General features: G+C 43.4%; 1 protein-coding gene across 2 annotated transcripts in view; it reads right to left on the bottom strand.

The window, feature by feature from the left end:
* The window catches only part of Tekt3 (tektin 3), a 36,929-nt gene extending 14,981 nt beyond the window's left edge, over positions 1 to 21,948 (bottom strand). Inside the window, exons 1-5 of one of the 2 annotated variants that reach the window (XM_021177308.1) lie at positions 21,799 to 21,948; positions 16,007 to 16,120; positions 13,040 to 13,647; positions 10,100 to 10,183; positions 2,631 to 2,701 (exon numbers count right to left, since the gene is read on the bottom strand). In XM_021177308.1, coding sequence (XP_021032967.1) covers positions 2,631 to 2,701; positions 10,100 to 10,183; positions 13,040 to 13,618 — 734 coding nt within the window. In that variant the 5' untranslated portion in view covers positions 13,619 to 13,647; positions 16,007 to 16,120; positions 21,799 to 21,948. The remainder of the gene's footprint in view (positions 1 to 2,630; positions 2,702 to 10,099; positions 10,184 to 13,039; positions 13,648 to 16,006; positions 16,121 to 21,798) is intronic. The other variant, XM_021177307.1, reaches the window with a different exon arrangement.
* Between the last annotated feature and the right edge of the window lie 2,131 nt (positions 21,949 to 24,079).

Below are 24,079 nucleotides of genomic sequence, written 5' to 3'. Positions count from 1 at the left end.
GGCACAGAAGTTCACTCAACAACTGTTGTGTGACCCTAGGAACAGCGAACACAGCTCTGAGGAGTTTGTCCTACTGTGAGCACATAGCAATAGAGCACAGATAACTGGTGTGGCTCGAAGAAGGTGGTAACGAAACAGGGGCTAGGAACTCCAGAGCAAGCGCTGTGATTTTTTTTTACACAGGATGGTCAGGAGAGAGTTCATCAGATCACATTGAGACCCCGGGTTAGGACAATCGTATCACACAGGCTAGACGTCTCAAAGGCACAGGTTTCCTTCTAAGTGAAACCAGAGAGTGCTGACCTGCCACTGAACTGGCACATTCTACTGCTGTGTAAAGGACAGACTGCTGGAGACCTGGGGAGACCCACAGGAAGCCCACAGCAGAGGCTCAGAAGAGGATATAATAGCAGGGACCAAAGAGAGAGCAGAGGAGATGAGAAGTGTTTAGACCATGGGTATGTTTAAGAACCAAGACAACACCCCGTGAGGTAGGGCATTTTGAGTGAAAGTCAAGAGCTCAGCCAAATCACTGGATCGATGGAGTCCTGTCATTGGAGTTGGGGGGACACTGGGGTTGGGAGGAGGATCTGGAAGAGTTCAGGTGACACATTAAGTCTGAGTGCACTTTCCACACCCACATGGAGACCCCAAGTAGCTGCTGAAATTCGGGGGAGTCTATTTTACAGACAGAAAGTTGGGAGTCATTACCATGTGGCCTGTGAGAAGAAGGACAACTGAGTGATTAACCACTTCTGTTAATCTTCTAGAACCTTAAGCAAGCCCGGCATAGAAATTGCTCAGTAAAAATTGCTTCTGGTGGGATGAACTGATACCAGCCTTTTCTGCTCAGTGTGGCCTGTGCCTTCAGGGGAATCACTCAGCTAAAGCTTTATTTCTATTTTGTGTAAAGTAGAAATGAGGGCAGCCTTAGGGAACCTATCTGCATTTTATGAGTTCTAGAAGAACATACATGCAAAAGATGCCACCCCTTGACACTGCTGAACCTACAGCTTTGGGCTATGATGCTAGAACTCTGGACTAGGAGGTCTGTCTTGTTTGTCATCTGGGGTCAGCACATCCCATGGGCTTCCTGTCTTAGGATGACATCTTTAAGGAGAAGGGAGTCTGGATAGCTTTCTCACATGGCCTCAGGACACCTGGGAAGGTATGTGAGGTAGTATCTCGCCAACATCTGTCGTACAACCCAAGATGCCAAGAGCCTTGGATGCCATGGTAGTGCCCAGAGAAATTCCATTTTCATCTGACATGTATTCTGGGAGTGCGGCAGTGGCCATCCAAAACAAGTGGATTGGAGAAACTCTGTTTCTCTTACAATCATAAGAGAGAGTCCAACAGGAAAGCCACCCAGGGAGGGGAGGTCAACATTCTGTCCTCTGTGGATTTAAGCAAAGCCGGGCTCCTTAAAGGGAACCAACGAAAATCTAAGCAAGTGCGCACACACAGTCAAGACCTTGTGCAAGGAGGCCCGTGACTTAACCAAGGAAGACAATTAGGAATGCAGACTTACAGGGAAGTGTAACTACCCCAACATGGTTAGTCTTGGCCAAGAAAAGTCAAGGACAAAGACAGCAGATTTTAGACCATGAAAGAAAATGGAGGTCAGTACAAATTCTTAGAGATGTGTTAAGTGAAGCTCCTAAGGAAGTCATGAGCTCTTATCAGAACTACCCTGTCCCTAGCCAAACCCTGCCAGACAGCCTCCTGTCCACCTAATGCTACCTCCAGAAAACCACAGCATTCAAACCTCATCAACATTCCCATTGTTGACTCCAAGGCCAAGGCTGGGCAAACTAAGCAGGTAATGACATTTGTTACCCAAGCAGTACCCATGTGATCTTTTCTAACAGTAGTATGTGTGTAGCCACAGTTTCTTTTTTAGGGGAAGGGGGTGCATTTCGAACACTGCTTCTTTCTGTGACCAGAGCCAACACAGACCTTCAAGGACTGTTAGTCAGCAGGTTTAGACAGCACTTTGTCTACTCTGACAGCCGTAACCATAACTTAAGAACTTCTCCCGATTTTGTTCTCTCTTCCCATTGCCTCCTCCCTTGCCGTAAAAGAGCAGGTGACTGAGAGTCTGTTCCCTTGAGGGCTTCGCATTCTGGTGGCAAATCGGATAGTGCTTAACAATAGCACTGTGTGGTATAGCGGATGATGATGTAATCAGGACAGGTGGGTCTTTAAGGAAGTATAAGAACAAAGGGGAGATAGCCTAGTGTCTGCCCACTGCTAGGAATGAACACAGGCCTCAAAGGGAAAGACTCGAGTTAAGGGAGACATTAGCCATCCTTCCCACACCATCCCCAAATTAATCTTTAAATAAAACTCAAAGACAAAATTCCAAGCACTCATCCTAATTTCTAAGCAAAAATTGTTGAGGTGTCCCTGTGTGTGCGCGCGTGCCTTTGTATGTGCTTGTGTATGTGTATGCCCATGTATGTGCAGGTCCGTGCATGGGTATGTGTCCATGTGTGCCTGTGTGTGTGTGTGTGTGTGCCCACACACACGAGTGTGTATTCAGATGAAGCTCTAACAGAAATGTGCACAGGAAGCAGAAGCACAGTTCAGTGCTGGGCTTTAATGCTGGATAGGGAAGAAATGCTTACGCGAGTTGGGCATTCGCCTTATCCAGATGTTGCCTCATTCTTTCTTGACAACACAGAATGGTATCAACTTCCTACTCAATAGAAAAACAAAACCACACGTTAATGTCTTCACTGAGCATAGCATTGAAAGTCAGCAGTGTTCAAACCTGTCAACAAAGGAAGTTTTTATTTGTTGAAAAATCTGTGACGTTAAGCACTAAAACAATTTTACATCTATTTATTTACCTGCATGCCCCCATGATAATACAAATCAATCTTTACTTGTAGGACTATAAGGAAGCCATCGTATGGACCAAGCTGGACCATCATATGGGGAACAGGGGTAAAATTTTAGTGTTTCATTTCTACCTCATATTTATCTGTAGGTAAAACAAAACAACGACGACAACAAGAGTCCTAAAACTCTGGTGATGTGCTATATTGAGCTTATGACGCCTTTTCTCATAACAGCTTTCCTTCAAAGGCACAGGAAGCCAGTGAAGGTTGGGAGCCAGGCCATTGTAGCTATATACACAATGCTAGCAGGTTCAGCTCTGTGTTTCAAACATGGAAATTGACCTTCCACCTTGGAGGTCAACCACCTGATGTCATGCTGTGCCCTGTGGCCCTGTCCCTACACTTGAAGCAATAGCTGTGTTAGCCATGCCACTCACTTGACCAAATGTGTGTCATCTTGAGGCTACAAGGATATACGTGGTATTTCATAGCATGTAAATATTCACTTCTCTCTGAAATTAATATTAACATTAAAACAACTCAAAGAACACCTTTCAGGTATTTTTATAAGTGTGTATAAAAATTTTTTTATTGCTTTCTAAAGTGAAAAGGGATCATCCTTAATATTCTGCTTTGTGGCCTTTTGAACTTGGATGCTTCCCCATAATAGTAAAGAATGCTGTTGCTAACAATCAGAGTAAACAGATCGACGCTGCCAAGGGTCATGTTTGTTTTCTAGGTTTAGCAATTAAAGCTAATTTCCCTTCCAGAAAGCTGAATTTGTCTACAATAATGAATAAGTCTGCCTTCCTTGGGCACGCTGTGTAGTCATCTATCCTGCAACTCTCACCAAAGTGACAGAGCATGCCCCAAGACAGCAGCCAACCTGCCTGCATTTGAAGGCTAATATCAGGATATATTTGATGTTCTTAACATACTCAAAATGCAATCCTTAGCCACATGTGGTGGTAAGAGCCTGTAGTCTTAGGAAGAAGACAAGAAAGGCTGAGATGCTGAGGAGTTTAAGTCTAAGGTTAGCCTGGGTCACAGAGTAGGAGACCCCCTTACCTTAAAAGAAAATCGGTTCTTTCCCATTGGGTGCAATGTAACTTTGTGCGTGGTATTAAGTATATTGACATTAATAGTTTCTATGATGCTAAAATCAATCAAATAATTTTTTGTTTTCTTTGTTGATTTGATACTTTGTTGATACTTTCTTCACTGTACTACCATGAGCATCTGCCTGTTGTCTTCTTCCTTTATTGTTTAACTTAAATGTATTGACTCAGGGGCTTCTGGGGGATGGGGAGCTCAGATGGCAAAGCAGTTCTCTTGCAAGGACAAGGACCTGGGTTGGCTTCCTAGACATGATGGCCTGGGGAGGCTGAGACCGACCGACAGATCCTTGAAGCTGGCTGGCCAGCCAGTCTAACCTCATTGGTGAGCTCTGGGCCAATGAGAGGCCCTGCCTGGAGAGAAAGAAGCAGCACTCCTGAGAATGACAGCTGACGTCGTCCTCTGGCCTTCATAGGCATACACATCCATAGGCATGCCCATACACATACGAACATGCCACATACATGTTTAGACAATACTGAGTATGCCTAAAATGTTAACCCTGCTGTCTGATTCTTAGAGGCTCAGGATCCGTGGAATCAACGAGCATTTTCGCAGTTTCCATGGTGTACCAAAGTTCCGCCTGTTCTTATAAATATCATGGGATACTAAGAGAGTCTTAGAACTTTGTATTGTTTAATGTTCATCTGTGTCAATGACATAGAGAAGAGAGGCAGTGGAGAAGGGAGAGGGAGGAAGGGAGAGAGAGAGAGAGAGAGAGAGAGAGAGAGAGAGAGAGAGATCAAAGGATGCCTGGAGTCCTGCCTAGAAAACATCATTAGAACACTTTACAATATGTGCTGTGGCTGTTTTCACATAAAATGGACATAGTGGAAACTCCTGGGATTTCCAGTGGGGGAAAATGCATTTAATAAAACTTTAATATTTTTTAATCCTTAAACAATAGTTTTTGTTTGTGAATTCAAAGTCAGATGACGAACAGCAAGCAGATGGTTGAAGGCACAGGAATTCCCACAAACAAGAAAAGACTATATTGGGACCTGTAGAGCTGCCCAGTGTTTCCTGACCTGTCAATCTGCACTCATCCCGGCAGTGGAACTATGTGTGGTGCAAGCCATCCTCTCCCCTGCCTGGAGGTAAGGACTTGCAGGAGGCAGATGCAGAAGGCAGGAGCTGTCAAGGCGGTCTGGGTCCATTGAGCCCATGACTGCAACTACCTGCAGCGCACAGGCGCACCTGCAGGAGCCGGGAAGAGGGCGATGATTTTGAACCTGGAGAGGAATAAGAGCTGCTATGGGCTGACTTCCCAGAGAGTCCCAGGATGTCAGTGTAGTCCATGACTCTGTGGTTTCACTAGCAGAACTTTGGGGTGAAAGCCAAACAGGAACTTTGTCTCCGTGGTTGAGGAACCTTGGATTAGGGCTCCTATTTGAGCAGATGAAGCCTTCACAGTCTCCTGCTGCCACCCACCTCTCAGGAACTGGATTCTTAGGGCAGTGTTGCAGAAGGGAGGATGTCAGAGTAGAGACTCTGCAGCCTTTTCTATCACCCTGAGTGAAACCGCACTGCCTCACACTTTAACTGTGACCGAAGTTATGAAGGAATCATCAGGACAACACTTTCCTGGGCTTCTCTAAGCGGTGGTGACGCACACCTTTAATCCCAGCACCTGGGAGGCAGAGGCAGTTGGATCTCTGTGAGTTCAAGGCCAACTTGGTCTACAGAGTGGGTTTCCAAGATATCCAAGGCTAAATATAGAAACTCTGCCCCCCCAAAGTAATTAAATAAATATCCTCTTTTGCCTATATGATCTTAAGTCTAAAGGTATTAAAATTAATATTATCGAACACTTTGTGATAAAAAAATCAAAAAGATAAACATAATTCTACTTACATCCTGAAGGGCTGGTGGTAGGAAAATAAAATTTAAGTCTGGTTTCTGTAATTGAACCTGTAATTGAGCTGAAAATTATGTGGAGAAAAACATTGCAATTTATAACCTACAGTAGTCATGAGTCTGAGCTGTGTTTCAGGCAGCATCCGTGTGGCGCTGCCTATGTGCGTAGCGTGCACAGTGCCAAGTGTACACAGTGTGTGTTCAGAACCAAGGCCGCAATGACATCACATGGCGCAGCTTGGATGAGTACTTCACAAGACCCCATAGTCACTGCAAGTTGAACTTTGAACTAATTTTGCATTTTGAACATTTAGAACCCTTCCACTCTTGTCAAATTTTTAGGACCTCCCCATGCTTTCTGTTACATAACCCCAGAAGGGATTGCAACCCACAAGTGAAGAAGCCCATAAAACCCAGGAAGTAAACAAAACTTACAAGGCTTCAGGGTTCTGAAAGTTAGTCGATTTGCTAAGCCTCTGTAGAAAGATTGCTGAGGAAGAACAGATCCCACCTTTGGCCAAGCTGCCCTCGAGCTGTGCAGGAAGATCCAGGGGGTGTAGTTTTGGTGTGTCAGTCACCCACAGTGGGCGGGCTTTCCAGCAACATAGTTGCCTTTGAGCCATCCTCTCCCAACAGTCTCACTGGCTCTCTAAGCCACAGTTAGGTAGACTGTTTTCTTTGGTTTTCATCACTTTCCTTTCTGTGACACTCATTCACTTCTCCTCAGGTAAACTCACACAAGAGGTTGTTTCCCTCATATTCAAACTTATACTCATGTGAGTTGTGGGCTCTGTTCCAGTGGAGTAAGATGGTCAGCAACCCGAGAACATTGATGTCCGACTACAGGTATGAGTAAGGGCTGGCCTTAAGCTATAGCCTGAGTCGTGGATTTAAAATCATTTCCTGAGTATCCTTATGAATCCAGACCCTGTTCCCAGAAGGTTGAAGCTATTTGTATGGTTCTGTGTAGACACTTAACTGTCTTCCTTGAGGTTCGAGGAGCATAGCTAAATTACCACAGCTGAACAATCTGCTGCAACCCAACTCCTAAAATCAAATTGCAGTTCCAATTGGACCAAGGTCATGAAAAAAAGTCTCATCTACAAGAGCAGGCTCTTCGTTCCTAACATAACGCTTGTGATCAGTTTGAAATTTCAATATTTGCTCCTGTATCCATCAAAGATGACTAGCAAATAGCTGTCTTCCTCTGACATGGCTGATTGTTGGAAACCTTTGGGCCCGCAGTTTGAACGTAGAAACCTAGGCAAGGAGTGTATAACTTAGTATGGATGTTTGAACCCTACCCAGGCATTCATTCTGTGGTGAGACTATTCAATCCCTTCTCAAACCAGAGCCCTCTCAGGCTGCGTTGTGCCGAAATGGATCTGTTTCCAGAGCTCATTGTCACACATTCCCAATTTCCTAGAAGTCTTGAGTGTTTCTGCTTCTACAACATAGGAGGAGGAGAGAAACTGGTCACTGAGAGCGCTCTGAGAGGCTCAGCTTAGCTCTGAGGAGCAAGCCAAGCTTGAATCTCAGAGCATAGCCTAAGCTGGCTGACTGGGTGTGAAATGCCTCTGCAGACTCACGTGGCTTCAGAGTTCAAAGAGACACCATGATGACAGAGACATGGGCAGATAACATCATGACAGCTCCCCCAAGAGAAACTTCTATAAGAAATGCTGTTCTGTAAGAGACTGTTGAACACAGCAAGCATTCCTCCTCTGGAATACTTTGGGTCAGGAACATTTCAGATCAGATTTTTTCTCCTGAATTTTGAATATTTGCATAGTTATGATAAAATTATCTTGGGAATGGAAGTCTTCACTCAGAATTCATTTATGTCTCAGATACACTTTAAACACACAGGCGATTTTACGTGTTTAATTTAACCTGAGGTCTGTTGTGCAATTCCCTGCTTTCGGTGTCATCTTCACGCTCAAAGTGTTTGATTTGGGAACATTTTAGGTTTTGGATTTGGGGGTGAGGATGTTCAGTCTATATTACTTCTTGTATATAATAGCCAAAAGACTAAGTATGTGCATGTGCGTGTCCGTGTGTGTACATGTGTGTGTTTGTGTTCACTATATTGAATAACAGAACATATTTGAATAACAGAACATATTCACTACTTGAATTAACTGGGAATGACCAATTTATGAGCTAGTATTCTAGTTGCGGGTTTAACTTTAGGATAAGATGACCTCTGCTATTGAGCTGGAAAATATCAACCTCAGATTCAGTGTTTCTTGGTTCTCAAGGATAGATCTGCGGGGTCAGACAACATCACTCACCGACTCGAAGTCTACAGCCAGTGTTTGTTAGTACACCCATCACCAAAACCAAACTCAGGGCACTTTCATCACCTGGATTCAAAACGGAAACTCCTGGCAGTCACCCCCAAACTCTAGCCTCCTTCCCCCCCGCCCCCGCCTCCTTCCAGGAACCCACTAATCTACAATGGGTTGCTAAATAATTCTCTTCTGTGTGATATCCATTAGGGCATTTTCACTTTGTGGCCCTTCTACATGCTGTTCCCATGCTCTTTCCCCTGCAAGCTTTTCCCCTTGGCACACACTTTCCTTTCTTCTCCGGTCGATACTGTGAAGCAGAGTCGCTGGATTACTTTGTAACTCCAAATGATCCTTTTCTAAGTCAGAGTCATCATTTTCCATTCCCACCAGCAATGTGCATGGATTTTAATGCCTCCACCGTCTCAGCTCTTATTTTTCTGTATAGAAATGACCATCCTGTGGGTGCCAAGGTTGAGTCTCACTATGAAGGTGATTTCTGTCTTCTTGGTGATTAATGGTGATTCGCAGTTTTAGGCCATTACTGGTTTTGGCTTCTCCTCTTTGGTGAACTGATGTGTCAGTTCAACCATTTTTAGAAATTGAATTGTTTTTCTCTAAAACTCTTAATTATTACTTATATAGGCTAGATAGAAGTTCATATCAGGTATATGCTGTGTGAAGAGGATAATCTCCCTTCCTTGATGTTCCAGTTCTCCAGTTTTGTTGATGTAGCTTATCTTTTGCTCTTGTTTTTCTTTCAGGGTTGTATCTAAAAGACTGTCACCCACTCCCGGGTCAAAGTTATTTAGACATACTTTTCCTAAGTATTTGATCATTTCTAACCTTGATCCTTAAGTCTTCCATCCATTTCATATGTCACAGTGTAGGGCTCTGAGGTGGATTGTTTGCTGTTTGTTTTCAGATAAAGAGCTGACGCTGATGGAGGGTTTAAGGAGATAATGGCTGCAGCCAAGGGTACTCTACCACCGGGAGGAAGAGGAAGGTGACAGGGTAGGACAGGCTAGGAAGTGATCTGGGAGGAAGGACAAGCAGTTGACAAGGACATACTTGATCCTTAGTAGTAGTAGTACATGCTAATCAAAGTTTTTAAAACTGTTTGGCAGAACTCTTAAGGTGAAGAACCAGTGCTTGAGGTAATGTCTTAGACAAAGAAAGACTGGCAGTATCCTCAAGCACACGGAGGCTGAAACCTCAACCAACTGAGAGAGAGAGATGTTAGTGTAGGTAGCACAGAGAGCCAGAGAACTCGGGAGTAACAAAGATTTAAGAGGTGGAAAGTGTGAGTGAGCCTGGGAGATTCCACAGAGCAGCTTGGACACATCAGTTCTGGGGTGGCTGCTTGGCCATGGACCAAAGCTTCCCCAGATGTGCATGCCCTTTGACATCCCAGTTACTAGTCCTCAAGAGAAGTGGGGAGAAGGAGCCGGGAGCGTGCACTGGGCTCTGCAGTGATGGTTTTGACACCGTGGTGGCATGGAGCTACAGGGACCAGATCCTGTGAATTGTCTAATCAAAGTTGTGTCCTACAGGTATCTGCAATGACAGGAAAGTGGCTTTGGTGTCATTTTAAATGGATGCAGGTGTTTTCACATTGACAGATATAGTTGGAGTGCAATCTGGGAGACACATTTATGTCATTATTGCGTGAAAGGGACAGGATTATCTAAACATGTTTGACAGAATGACTGAAGTACTCCAAAATCTACAGATGCTGACTTGCATCCAAATGCGGCTATAAACACCTTATTTATTTTTTTATTCTTTCCTGTATTTTTAAAATTCTCAGTCAACATATATATTACTTATAAAACCAAGAAAATGAGCCTTTGCCAGACACTGTAAATTTACTTATGAGTGGCTTTAGCCAGCACCTCCCTGATTTCTTCATCTAAACACACATTTGTGTCTGTAGGCTTCTCAGTATTGAAGCATTTCCGCTCCCCACCCCACCCCACCCCCACTTACCGCCAGTAGTTCTTTCTCAGCTTCATCGTGAACAAGATCGATTCCCATTCTCTTCTCTCGGTGAAAGAGACACTCTCGGGAAACCTAGAAATCCACAGAGCACAGAACATGTCACTATGAAATGACAGCGGCTACTTTAAAGGAAGTCAACAGGAACTCCCAAGGTGGACCTCTCAAGTCAGTTTGGAAGAGATTAGCACAAGAAAGACCCTGGCAGGGAAGGAAGTCTTTGCTTTTACTGAAAGGGTGGCATCTACATTAGAAATTAATTAAAAAAAAATCCTAGTTTGGAAAGCTGACAAAAAGAATCCCCCACAACGAGTAACTAAATTAAATGCTTGGCATCAGTTTATTGAAGAGAAACAGTTGGATAACATGAAAATAGAGTCTGAGATATAATTATTATTTCTAAGTATTTTCTACTGGAAAAAGTAGAAATAAATGGTTTGCTTTCAAAATATTAAAATGTTTGTGTAGCCAACTATCTGAGTCACTATCTATAAAATAGTTTATTTCCCTAGTTATAAAAATAATATGCTTTTACCTATTAAGAATTAAAATACAGAAAACATGTTTCAGAGGCTCATTGCTGCTTTATTGGCTGTCTGATTTTAATAAAATGGAGACAGAAATATCTCTAAATTTTATACTATTTTTTTAGGATCAAATGAAATGGTAGACTGGAGTTTTAAAATATTCTTTGAAGCAGAGAATGTTAGTAATGACAATAAAAAGCAGCATAATTCGCTAACCATGAGCTGTGTAGGAAGTCATTGTATAGCTAAAATGCTTTCTTCAAAACCTTTTCCATGAAACAGGACTATGTTAAACTTTAGTACATGCAAAATGCGAACCATGTTGTGACATGTTATTGAACCATAGCTGAGCAAATGTCTAATTTTTAATAGTAAAAATGACATTTACTAGATGACGAACTGGTGGATTGTAGGAGCTCTGATGATTTCAGTGGATATCACCACACTGTCTTTCAGGACTCTTCCTCCAGCCTATGGTCCCACCGCTGACACGTCCAAGTGCATGCTTTCTGCCCTAGATGTCACAAGTGTTCATTATTGCATGTTTGGTAAGCTACAATGGCCCTCTGACTAATGTGATTACTGTTGTGCTAAAATTTAACAAGCTTCCTCCTGCTAAGTGGTTATTTATACGTTCTTTTTTTGAGGTTTATCTCTACATAATCAGGCCCTTTTGACTTCATTTTGACAGTCAATATTGTAACCCACAAGAACACTCAGGCAGCCACTGCAGGAGAAAGCTCACATTAGAACCAATCAGAGCCCAGTCATCGTGAAGGGACTGAGGAAAGCAACCAAGTGTCTTGGGGACATTAAGTAATAGTTCTGGTTTTAAGGATATTTTCAGTCTCTGAGCTAGGTCCCAAGGAAGACACCGGGGGCATTCTGTAACAACTTAAATGAACTAATCCAAAATGACCCTATGTGAGCGCCTCCTCTGGACACTGGGACTTGTCTGTAGTTTTGTATTTGTGGTTAGTGGAGAGGATGGGACAGAAAGTCATACTGTGTAGAGAAGCCCAGACGAGTCCTGAAATCACTAGACCTTCAGCCCCTTGGTCCTCACTCTTAGATACCATGAGATCTCCTGTAAGCATTCCACATTGAGACACCTGGTGCCCACTGAGAAGTTTACTAATGTATATCCTTTCCCAGCTTCAGACAGGGAATGCCTTCTTTCTATAGTGGTGTGCATATGAGTTTGGAAGATCTATATCCAGTGGTACAAGGGTCATAGGTGACTGGAGCCCATTCAAAGCCTAATCAGACACCAGTGATTAACTGAAGGGCTGCCTGTCTATCCATGACAACTGGCCTACTACCCTCAGACCCAATTATCTTTTTAATAAAAGAATCCTAAACAGATTTCTATCGGGGCCCCATTTGATCGCTTATGCCTGAAAAGAAATTATGTCAACATAGGGATTACTTCATGACACAGACTGAAAAATTTTCTTTTTGGTTTTTTTTTGTTTAAAAAAGTTTATTTGTGTGTGTGTGTGTGTGTGTGTGTGTGTGTGTGCATGTTTGTGTGTGAGTGGGTATGTAAACGTGTGTGTACATGAGTGCATGTTTGTGTATGCAGGTATATGTGTACATACATGTGTGCATTTTTGTGTGTGCTTATATGTATGTAGGTATATGTGTTCAGGTTTGTGTATGTGTGTACATTTGTTGTGTGTGTGTATGCAGGTTTCTGTGTATGCATGTGTATATATGTGTGTGTGTATGTACGGGTTTCTGTGTATTGCGCACGTGTGTGTGTGTGTGTGTGTGTGTGTGTGTACACATGTGAAGGCCCAAGGTCAGTCTTGAAGGTTGTGCTAACTCAGATACCACCACCTTCATTCTAAAACAGAGTTTCTCATTGGCCTGGAAGTCACTGATTATGCCGGCTGGCCAGTGAGCCCAGTGATCCTCCTGCCTCCACCCTGCCAGTATTGGGGTTGCCAGCATACACCAACCACCATGCCCTGCTTTTTCATATGGGTTCCAGGGATCAAATTTGGGTTCTCCTACTTGCAAGGCAAAAGTGTCACCGACTGAGCCATCTCCTCAGCTCTCGTTAAATTAAAATTTTCTTAAACAACCGTTTTCTTACATTTTCATCTTAATCTAGAACCTGCAGAGATCGGACCAGTCTTTCAACAGCCAAGAAGAGAGCACATTTGGCTGAAAACAGTGGGTAGCATAACCGTGTTAGTCTGCTTCGCTTTCAGAATTCGCTCAGAAACTCACTATGTGTGATATGTGTAAAATGGCAATGGTTAGCCATTACCTCTCTATCCCATTTACAAATTTACTGATGATGAGTGGTGTTTCTATGGGCAGCAGAAATGTACTTTGTTGGAGATAGCTATAACCACTGGGCTGCAGTGCCTTCTACTCTGACCCTCATCCTCACCTGCAGAGGGGCTTCAGTCTCTATCAAACCCCTCTCCAGCCTTCTCTTAATATCGGTCAGTGCATTTGTCTCTCCAATCATTTCATCCAACTCATGCGTGATTTCAGATTTCCAAAACGCTATGTCATTGACTCGTTCCCCCAGGTTTTGGGTAGAGTGAGCCTGGGTCTTCCGGATCTGCTGGTATTTGTCTTGAATGAGCCGAGATGTATCCACTCTGAGTCTCTCTGAGTTGTGCCGTGAGGAATTGGACTCCTGGAAGCTGACTAGATTGGAGCGGTACCAGTCGTCAGGGGTGTACCTCGTGAAGAAGGTGGTCCTATTGGACACGAAAGGGAGCATGGTGCTCTCACACACTCTCTGGGACCTCGAGGAGTACGGGGCCAAGGTTGGGTAGTTGTAGGCCGTTTTGTAGTAGGTGTTCGGTCTCCATGGAAGGCTCAAGCTGTGTGTCAGATTGCGATGGGGAAAGCGGTCCCGATAGCTCGATGTTATGGTACCAATGGCTGGTAGAAAGCTGGTCGATGCAGGTGGAGGGTGGGCATATGTAGCCGTCAAAGTAGAACCTAAAAGTTCCATGGTGCTCAAACACAATTTATAAATCTCTCCTGCAAAAGAGGGACGGAAAGAAGGGAGGGAGGGAGGAGGGGAGGGGGGAGGGAGGGAGGGAGGGGAGAAGGAAGGAAGGAAGGAAGGAAGGAAGGAAGGAAGGAAGGAAGGAAGGAAGGAAGGAAGGAAGGAAGGAAATAGCAAATAAATTAATCTTATATAACATACTGATAAAAGGTTTCATCTGACACAGTTCCAGCTTCAGTGTTCCCAGGCTCATTATATATCTCTTCTCATTCGTTAACAGTACTTTCTGGTGATAATTTTAAAGTCTCCATCCCCAAGCCTCTAAAATGTATGAAGGTAGTGTGTTTTTATATTAGTCACTTGAATTTTTGACATTCAAATGCTCTAAAAGACTGATCCTGTTGTGTGCAAACACACGCGTGTGGCCTCACATTATCCCAACTGCAGTTCATCTCATTCTAGAACATGCAGCTTTTTATTTTTAGTTGAATACATTCATGGGGCCTCCTAGGGAGACCAGGACACTTCAGACTGTGACATAGGTTTTGCAATATAATTCTGTTGGGGAACTTATGGCTACAGACCTGTTATTAAGAGGGAGAGAATCAAGTCATATTCAACTTGATGCACTATTCAGATAAGAAGAAATAAGTTCCTCACTGATCAAATAGCTACGTAACAATACCCTCTGACCAGAACCACAGGATAACTGATTTGTAGAACTGTGTTCAAATTAAAATCCATTCATAAAATAGCTTCCCGTGCCAGAGTGGCCCAAGTAACACTCGCTCCCTCACTGTGGGCTAAACCCCTTTCCTTTTCCTCCTAGTCACTCTATACTGGCATCTCTTCACTTCAGTTTGAAACTTTAAATATTGCTTTTCTTCAAAGTGAGTTCAAAACAACTTGAGGTGTTGGGGACCTTAAGTCTGTCTTGCTTCCAACCTGTCTCCCTGGTCAGATCCAGAAATAACCTTCTAGTAAAAACATTTCTCCTTAGCTTTGCTTAATGTTTGACAATAAAAGATCTCAAATCCAGAGAAGGTCAGTTAGTACTCTGACTGGGGTACTTGAAGGGCAGAGTGTCACGTGGGTTTTTCTAACACCTGCTATGCTGGCATCTTGAGGTATCACAATCCAGGATTGTCAAAACTGAAAACGCACAGCCGCGGAATATGAGACACACGCACAATATGAGACATGAGGAATGGGGAAAAGCCGAGTATGGAAAAGCAGCCAGAGTTTTGTTTTAGGGAAGGGATGGCTGAGGATCTGGACTAATGGACAGAACTTAGAACTCAGGTCTGGGGATGAGTTCCACAAGAATTATGTTATAACCAAACCTGGAGCTCTGGCCATCCATCCTTTAAGGCCACCCAGGAAGAGGGAATGAAAGTCATCTCTTGATAATAATTTACCAAAGTTCTCCACTGCTCTATAGTGTATTTGGGTCTCCTGTTGGTTAAGAATCCTGAAGGTCTCATGGCCTAAAAAAATGTTTTAAAACTTAAACAGGATTTCCACCTACATCCATGGTAAACTAGCCAACACTGTACATCTAAAAGCCTGGATCCAACATATGAGACAGCTTCTCTCACACACTGGGCTACAGGCAACACAGGATTGATCCCTGAAAAAAAAGGAAGTGAATAATGAGCCTTCTTATTGTTGAGCAATTGTGTTTGGGGGCCATTTCCAGATCACTGTGGGGGAAACACATGAAATGGACAAGAGCATGGCAGACTCTGTATTGATAGAGCAAGCAGACTCTGGAGGGGCTTCAACAGCTAGAAGTTGTGAGCAAAATTCAAGCAAACAACAAGCTACACAAACACAGCTTAGAGAGCTACACAGGGGATGCATGTGAGTCTCTGACTGGACATAACCTGTATATGTATCAAGGGACCCTCCTCAAACTTTGCCAAGCTTTGCAAAGTTATTGGATGAACTATCTCTCAAGCCAAGAAGGTAGAGATGCATACTGAGCAAGTTTAGAATCTATGATGTTTCCAGGAGACAGTCAGCAAAGAAGTCAGAGCGGTCACACATTTGAAGTCCCTGACTTGAGAACGGTTACTAAGGATTGAACATGAAATCTCAGCCATGAGGTCAGGTTTGCTCCTGGTCCCCAGCTGGTGGTGTTACTTTAGGAGGTTGCAGAAACATCAAGGAAGCAGGTTCTAGCCGGGGGAAGTAAGTCACTAGGGGCAAGTTCTTGAGGGTGCATCACCTCTGGCTGCTTGGCTGGCTCTCTGTTTGCTTGTTGGCCGTGGGCAACATTTATGCCCTTCTGCATTTATACTCTTCCCTGATCATCTTGCACATGGGCCCAACCAACCCTCTTGAAATCATGAGCCAAAATTCACCTTCCCTCCCTTAATTAGCTCTTGCCTGGTAATTTTCCTTAGTAACGCCAAGATGAGAAGAACATTCTGGAGGCTCACTTAAGCAAAGCTGGACACAGGTCTCAGGATGATCAGATTGGCCAACAAGTGACTTGGTTTCCTGAGAACATCAAAACACTCAACCAGGTCACATCGCTGTGTCCAGCAACCTGTCAAAAAAAAACTACATACATACTTACAGACAAAAATACGGCCATAATTAAAGAGAATCAGTCTGTAGAAGCAAGTCTGGAAATGGAAGGAATGATGGGAGGAGAACAACTGTGGGAGGAGCCAATGGAAAATAGGCAGGGCAAATGCACACAATGTCTACTTAACCCATTAATTGGCGTGGGCAGCAGATTGGACACTGGAGAAACAGATACTGGTATACTAAATTCTGGTGAACAGGAAACAGGGATTTTTGGTTTTGTTTTGGGTATTTAAAGAGAAAGACGAAGCAGCAGTATAACAGCACAGGAATTGTGCCTTTGTGATGTCATGAGGAGAGGGACCAAAGCGAAGAAATAACTGAATACCTTCCACATGTGATGGAAGTTATTGTAGTCTTTAGATTATTATAAAAGTGTAGAAATTCCACAAACTGTAAAAAGGTAAACAGAGACACACAAATACACAGACACACACACACACACACACACACACACACACACCCAGGGCTTATCCAAATCACATTTCTGAAAGCCAAGCCTAAAGGAAAAGCTGAGGAACCAAGAGAAAAAACAGCAAAACAGCACAGCGAGAAGAAAGAATGAGTGTAGGAAGGAGCCTGGGATTGTCAGAAACTACTCAAGCAGGATGGCAGTTTTCCCGTGTTTGTTTTGTGGTGCCTGGCACCAAACCCATAGTCTTACACCTGCGAGGCAAGCGTTCTACCAACTGAGCTACATGCCAGCCCTTGACAGAGTCTTTAGAGAGACCCGAAGACAGCCTAAGGCAGACATTCTCTAGCAAGTGAAAGGTCTTTCCCTCTAGTTGGCTTTCTGTTGCTGTGATAACACCTCCACCACCACAGGTGACTGAGGGAGAACGAGCTGATCCATCCTGACCACAGTCTGTGACTGAGGGAGGTTGGGGGCAGGAACTTGAGCAGGAGCAGAAGCAGGAACCACAGGGGATGCTGCTTCCTGGCCTGCTCCTCATCACTCACTCAGCTTGCTTTCTAATTCAACTCAAAGGCTGAGCCTGCCCACAGTAGGTGGGTCCAGATCACATCAATCATTAATCAAGAAAATGCCCCACAGACTTGCCCACAGGCCAATTTGATGGTGTTCTCTCAAGATTCCCTCTTCCCAGATGTCCTGAGCTTTGTGTCAACAAACTAAACCTAACCAATACAGCCCTCAAAAAAAGTAAAACCATATAAAAGATTTTTTTCAAACAAAAGGATCCAGCAGCAGCAGGCTTGCACAGGAAGTTCTTCAGGCAAAGGGAAGAATCCCAGATGGAGTCTTGGATCCAACAAGAGAATGTGGCATGTCAGAAATGGCAAGGATGCGTGTTAGCGTCATTAAAACCCTTTCTCGCTTCCAAGTATCTTTAAAAGATAGTTACTTGAAGTAACAAAGTATTGTATAATTTATCAAATAGAAGCCACTATATGACAGTGAGAGCACAGATAGAAGGTTTGGATGGAAGTATACATTTAAGGGTTGAATGGTTGAGGTGAATGACAGACTTTAAATAAATATAGCTTGTGCTATATTGAGATATGCAGTGCATACAATATGCAGAACTGGCATCCTCAAAAGGTAATAAAGGACCAGTGGGTGTGCCTAAGAGTTTTCCGACCGTGAAAACATCAGCACCATTTCTGTAGCAATCGCTCAGGTCCAGTCACCTTTAATCCTCATAATCTCACAAGTGTCCATGGAGATTCCAGAAGTGATGTCATATGTGGCTTTACAGCAGAGTGGATAAAGACACCGAGCCAGGGATGGAAGAAACGTTACTACTATTATAAGACAGCAACACTCTAGTCAATACATTTTATTTTGCTTCACGTGAGTGGTGTGCACATCCGCATGTCTGAGGCTATAGGTGCTGAAACTTTGTAAAAAAAAAAAAAAAAGTTCAGCCCGAACTCCAAAACATTTTTAAATGGATGCCCTGAAACAATCTCTTATAATAATAATAATAATAATAATAATAATAATAGTTTTAGCTAATAAGTCAAAAAGGAAGGAAGAGAAAGAGGATGAAGGGAAGGTGGAAGAGGTAGAGGAGAAGAGGAGGAGGAGGGAATGGGGAAGGCAGAAAGGTGGGGGAAGGGAAAAGGAGGGAGGGGGAAGAGGAGCTGGGAGGAAGAGAAGGCAAAAACATTTATGAGGAAGAGAAAATAAGAAGAGGAGCAAAATATCAGGATGACAGACAGAAATCCAATCTTATTATAAATGATTTATATTAAATAGCCTCCACATAGATTGAATACTAAATGTATATTATCTAGAAAAAGCATTTTAAATATAAAGCAGGAAATTTTAAAATGAAAGTATAGGAAAGCATGCAACGTGTAAATAGTAATAAATTTTTAATTTACTATATTAACATCAAGCTAAGTAAACCTTGGAACAAGATCAGAGATAAAAACGAGTGGAAGGGTCACTCAAAGAGAGACAACAGGGAAAGATGGCTCAGTGGGTAGTGTGCTCTGCTGCCCAAGCCGGAAGACCTGAGGCACATCTCTGGAAAGGTTGAAAGGAGAGAGCCAACTCTAGGGCTTGTCTTCTGACCACCACACACACACACCAGCACTCACACACATATCATACACATGCAATAATAAAAAATAAAACAACATTTTAAGAGATGTTGAAAGTCTATTGTAGTCATTGACATAAACACATAACACAAAGATTGACAGGATTAAAATAAGGCATAGGCAAGTCCACCATTGCAGTTGGATATCCAGTCTTCTTCTGTCAGCAAGTCATAGAAAAGATATACTGGTTAATACTCATTTAAGTAACCTACACTAACTGGACCTAAGGTATCTTAAACTACTGAATCGATACAAGTTACACATGTTTCCTGAATATGTCAAAATTAAGTTATAGGTTGATAAGGGACAGTTAGAAATTCCTCAAGTTATAGGGAATTAAACAATACAATTCTTAAAAGCTCATGAATCAATGTGGAAATAGCATGGGAGACTGGAAACGATCTTTAACTGGATGAAAACAAAACACAACTTATGTGAATTAATGAAACGCAGCAAAAGTTGCTACGAGGACGAAAGGTACGTCTTCATTCATATTAGAGAGTGGTGAGCTCAAATCCATGATCTATGGTGGTTTGTTTGTTTAGGGGGTTGTTTTGTTTTGTTACTTTTTGTGGTTTGTTTGTTTGTTTTTAGGACAGGTTTCTCTGTGTAGTCCTGGCTGTTCTGGAACTAACTCTGTAGACCAGACTGAGATTAAAGGTGTGTCCCACTGATGGTGTGTGTTTTAATCTAAGTAAAAATCAAAATAAACCCAAAGCAGAGGGGAGAGAAAGCAAAGAGAAACATCCACGAAACAGAAAAAGGATCCATGGAAAAAGCAAACCAATAAAACTGTCAATAAAATGAGCAAATTGGCCAGACTTACCAAAAGAAAGAGAAGGCAAGTTAGGAAGGAAAGAGGAGAATTGCCACCCACTGTAACAGTGAGAAGGCTAATAAGGCAACAGTACTCCCAACTTTATGCTGACAGTGGACAGCTCAGGCCCAACAGACAGTTCAGAGAATAAAGGTACCTACAACCAACCCCAAGGAGTGAATTCAGGTCCAGGAACCCACACAGTGGAGAGAGAACTGACTCCTGCAAGCTACCCTCTGATGCCACCCTCTGATGCATACCTCACTTGACAAAGACTCTGGATCACTTGGCCAATTGTGTCTTTTGCAGTGTTAGGTCTCCAAATTTTAACTCAGGCACCCTCCAAGCAAGTGTGAGCAACACTTGCTAAACTTGCTAACACTGTATTCATCTTCTATCTGCATGGAAATTCAATAAGGTCTTTGGGAAGACAGATGGAAGTAGGCATGGGGATCATGCCCTAGACCAGACCATGGTTTTTATTGCTTTTTAAATGACATTCGGAGACAGATGTGATGTGCATGCTTTTAAATTCCAGTACTTAGAAGGCTGAGGCAGGTGGATTCCTATGAGTTTTGAGACCAGCCTGGTATACATAGCAAGTTTCAGGCCAGCCAGGGTTCCAATAAGTAAACATAAATAAAAATATTATATTTTGTTACTAACAATAGAAAGGAGATGTGCTACAAAGTCAAACAGTGTTGGGCTTTATTCATTTAATGTGTGATCAACAGGTATTAACATACTGAAAGTGCTATAGTACTCAACTATAAATATTGATTTGCTAAAGATACAATGGACCCCACCAAGAATACAAATACTGGAAAGATCCATTTACAATTCAGAAGATGAGCTGGACTTGAATGGATGTATTTTCTCAGCATATTTTAGTCAAGACTTTAGGATCATAAATATTTAAAATAGCAAAAACCTTTATAGAACATCCCTAGAAGACACAAGTTCAGAAACTGTATTACCTCGCTCCACGCCCCGCCTCAGATCAGTGGCAGGCAACAGGCTTGACGGCTTTATAGACAGACCCACAGGACTAGAACCAGGTCCACTGGTTCCAGTAGCTAACCCAGGGTCAGATGGGACCAGAGATACATGTTAATAAATACCACACTTAGCTAGAGTTTCTCTTCATATCATATAAACATTTTGTCTTTTAAACAAACACCAAAATTAGAAGCAATGACTTGAATTTCAACATGAAACACTGCAGCTTTAAGGTTAAATAAGAACATGGAGAGACATAATTATCTTTAAACAAACAAACAAATGCAAATGAATTCTTCCCCAGGGCAAGGGAAAGAAAACCCCTAGCTACTTTTACTGTCAGACCTGTATGCCCAGAGACACCCATATACAGAAACAATTAGAATGCCCAAGAATTACTCTCCAGTATTTTACAGGGAGCAAACTAAAAGAGCAGCTGTATAGGTGACGTGAGGTATATTCATAACACATTTGATGCAGATTGTCTGTTACATATCATTGCATACACTTAAAGCAGCACCTGTGTTGGCATCTGGATTAGATATATCATGATAAAAGTGTGAAATATGCAGAATATAAGGATATACTAAATTCTGGTAGGTGAGCGCCCTGGGAAAAGAGGGCCACAAAGCAGGCCACGGTTGTCCTTGTAACCGTTTAAGGGGTGGACAGGGTGACTTGGCATACAGATGTTATTCACTGAATTATTGTGTGAAATATTTTGTTTATAAAAGGAATAGAACATTTTATCAGATTCATCAAATATTTTTTACCTATCCATAAAACAGCTTCCTTTTTTTAATAACCAAGCAAAGAGTGTTTCTCGTTTCTCAAGTATTTGCTTATTACAACACTGTAAGTACCAGGGCAGTATTGAGAGACTTGGTTTTAACCGCCAAAAAACCGCAAGGAAGATGTAACCGAAAGTCTCCAGAGACAGGGAGTACCAGAGGACACTAGCCTTGGTTTGAATTTCAGAAACAAGTCCTCCCCTGAGCTACCTGAAAGCCTAGGCCGAGAAAGCAGCCTTAGAGGAGGGATTGGGTTTCAGACACAAGCTATACTCTGAAAAAGCAGGTGAGAAACAGGATGGATGCCCCTTCCGTGGACCACAGGATGAGACAGCAGACCCGGGCTGCCTGGGGACCGAGGGTGAGACATCCCGCAGCCCTGGGGGCCAGGACTTTCCTAGATCACTCACCTGTGCTCCCTGTGGACCCTCAGCCGCCCTAGAGGCTGGCTCGCCCAGCCCCACTTGACATCAACCACTCAACCACAGCCAGGGTCCCTAGTAGGAAGCGGATTGGGTACCAGCAGGGAAGCCCTGCCCTAGGCAGTTGCTATGGACGCTCACGAGCATAGTAACCGTGCAGGGATAGCGGGTGTTGGGAGACTAGAGCGTCCAGGAGGCACTGGAACTCCCGGTCCATTCCAAGACGCACCAGCTACCTTTGGGATCTCCCCTCCGTTAAGTTTTCAGTAAACACAAATAATATTTCTGTAGACACTGGCCACATGTTTTACTTACAAGTCCATCACTGTCACATCCTTCCAAGACCTAATAAAATTTCTTTTACCAGGTGAGGGGGTTGGGGCAGTCATTGGCCTAGCCACACCCAGTGGTAGAGCCATCCCTAAAATGCAGACCTAGAGGATTTAATACTCCTTGAGGTGGCATCCTAGCTATGCCAGCCCTAACAATTCACACTGGTAACTGTTAAGAGGAAAGAAAGCACCTCCCCTCGCCCCCAGTTAATCACTCTTGGTGTTCCTTGTGTGCCATTCCCAGGATGAGGCAGCTCCCAGGGGATCTTAACATGTGACAATAGGCATGCAGAGGGGAGTGGGTCGTCAGTTTTACCCATTTAGAAACTTGGTTATTGCAGAGGCTGGTGCCAACTGAAGTCATAAGAAGGTGAACAGGGACGGCTAGAGTGGTACCAGCAGGGTGCACATTAAGTGACTTTGGCTTTCTGACAATGAGCACAGAATGCTTGTCTCAAGAAGCCGGGGGTGGGTAACTACAGAGACCACCTGACGGTCCCATGCTTAGTCTGGATGCATGACTGGGTAAGCCACACAGACGCCGGCATATCTCACGCAGGACTGTGTTGCTAGCCTTCTCTTTTTCCTGTTCTCTCTCCTGACAGGCAACTCCTGATCCTGATTCAAGATGCCTTTCCAAGCAACCATCTTCCTCTCAACTGTAGTAAACTTCTTTTTCTTGATTCTAGGGACTCAGGATGGGCTTCAGTGATGCCCCCAAGCTGCTGCCAACATGATATGTTACCTCTTGGGGCCTGAGAGTTGGAAATTTCTGAACCAAATTTAATGGAGATCTAGTGAAGATGGAGCCATCTTTATGCTCTGTATTGTACCATCTTCAATATGATATTGACTGAGCACTGGTCATCCAGTGTTTGATTTAGAAACAGGGGAAATCACAGCACATCCTGGCCTTTGAAGCAATGCATGAACATACAAGTGTTATAAGCTTCCTGGTTAAATTGGGTTAAATTGATCAACTCTATTTACGGGGGCGGGGGGGGGGAGCAATCAATTTAAAAACAAAAACAAAACAAAGAAACAAAACAAAAACATATGTTAGATACTCTTGTATGATTGCCAAGTGTTTGCCATAATTAAAAGGTAATTACCATACTGGCACCTTATCGTGCTTGCCACAAAGGAGTTAAGCAGCCAACGTTTGTGGTTTGCACGCACACATGTGCTGCTTAGCAGAGGAGGACACTTACCAAAGGTTTGGACATAGAGAGGCAATGGAGCTGACTGAGACAACTTTACCTAGAGAGAAGGCTGCTTGAGGCCAACTCTATAACTTCCTTCCTCTGTTCTACTGTCACCAGACTTCCTTTGTAGTCACTCTGGGGGTTCCTATAACTCAATCATCAGCCACCATCAGCCTTTATCCAGAAGCCACCAGCCCTGTGCCAACTGTACTTCCTCATCAGAAACCAGGTGCATCTTTGTCTACCAAGAGCCAGGACTCTTGTCAGTGGCTCACTCGTGTTCCTTCTTGTCTTCCCAAACAGAGGTTGCTATCTGTGGGCATATGCTGCTCTCTCACTTGGCTACTCTTCAAAAATCTCTACTTAGCTCTGTGCACCTCGCTACACACTCTCCTAAAACTCCTGTTACACATCGGACACTCTGTGAGAACAGAATTTAGCTGCCAACTACAGGCAAACCAACAAACTTGGCTCCAAACTTTAGCATGTCCATTTCCCTTGTCCATGATCTTTCCTTAGGAAAAGATTTTCTAACTAACATTTACTTGGAAGCACAGTGCATCCCATGGTCTAGATGCCTGAAGTAGCCCCTCCACCGTCTCACCACCCCCTCCTCTCTGTGCCTAGGGACCTCCCACTGTTAGCTTATTCCTGTTAAATATGCTTATTCATCTGCTTCGTCCCTTCCCTTCCCTTCCCTTCCCTTCCCTTCCCTTCCCTTCCCTTCCCTTC

The sequence above is a fragment of the Mus caroli genome, chromosome 11 (assembly GCF_900094665.2).
Source record: "Mus caroli chromosome 11, CAROLI_EIJ_v1.1, whole genome shotgun sequence".
Lineage (NCBI taxonomy): Eukaryota > Metazoa > Chordata > Mammalia > Rodentia > Muridae > Mus > Mus caroli.
This window is presented reverse-complemented; position numbering and strand designations above follow the sequence as displayed.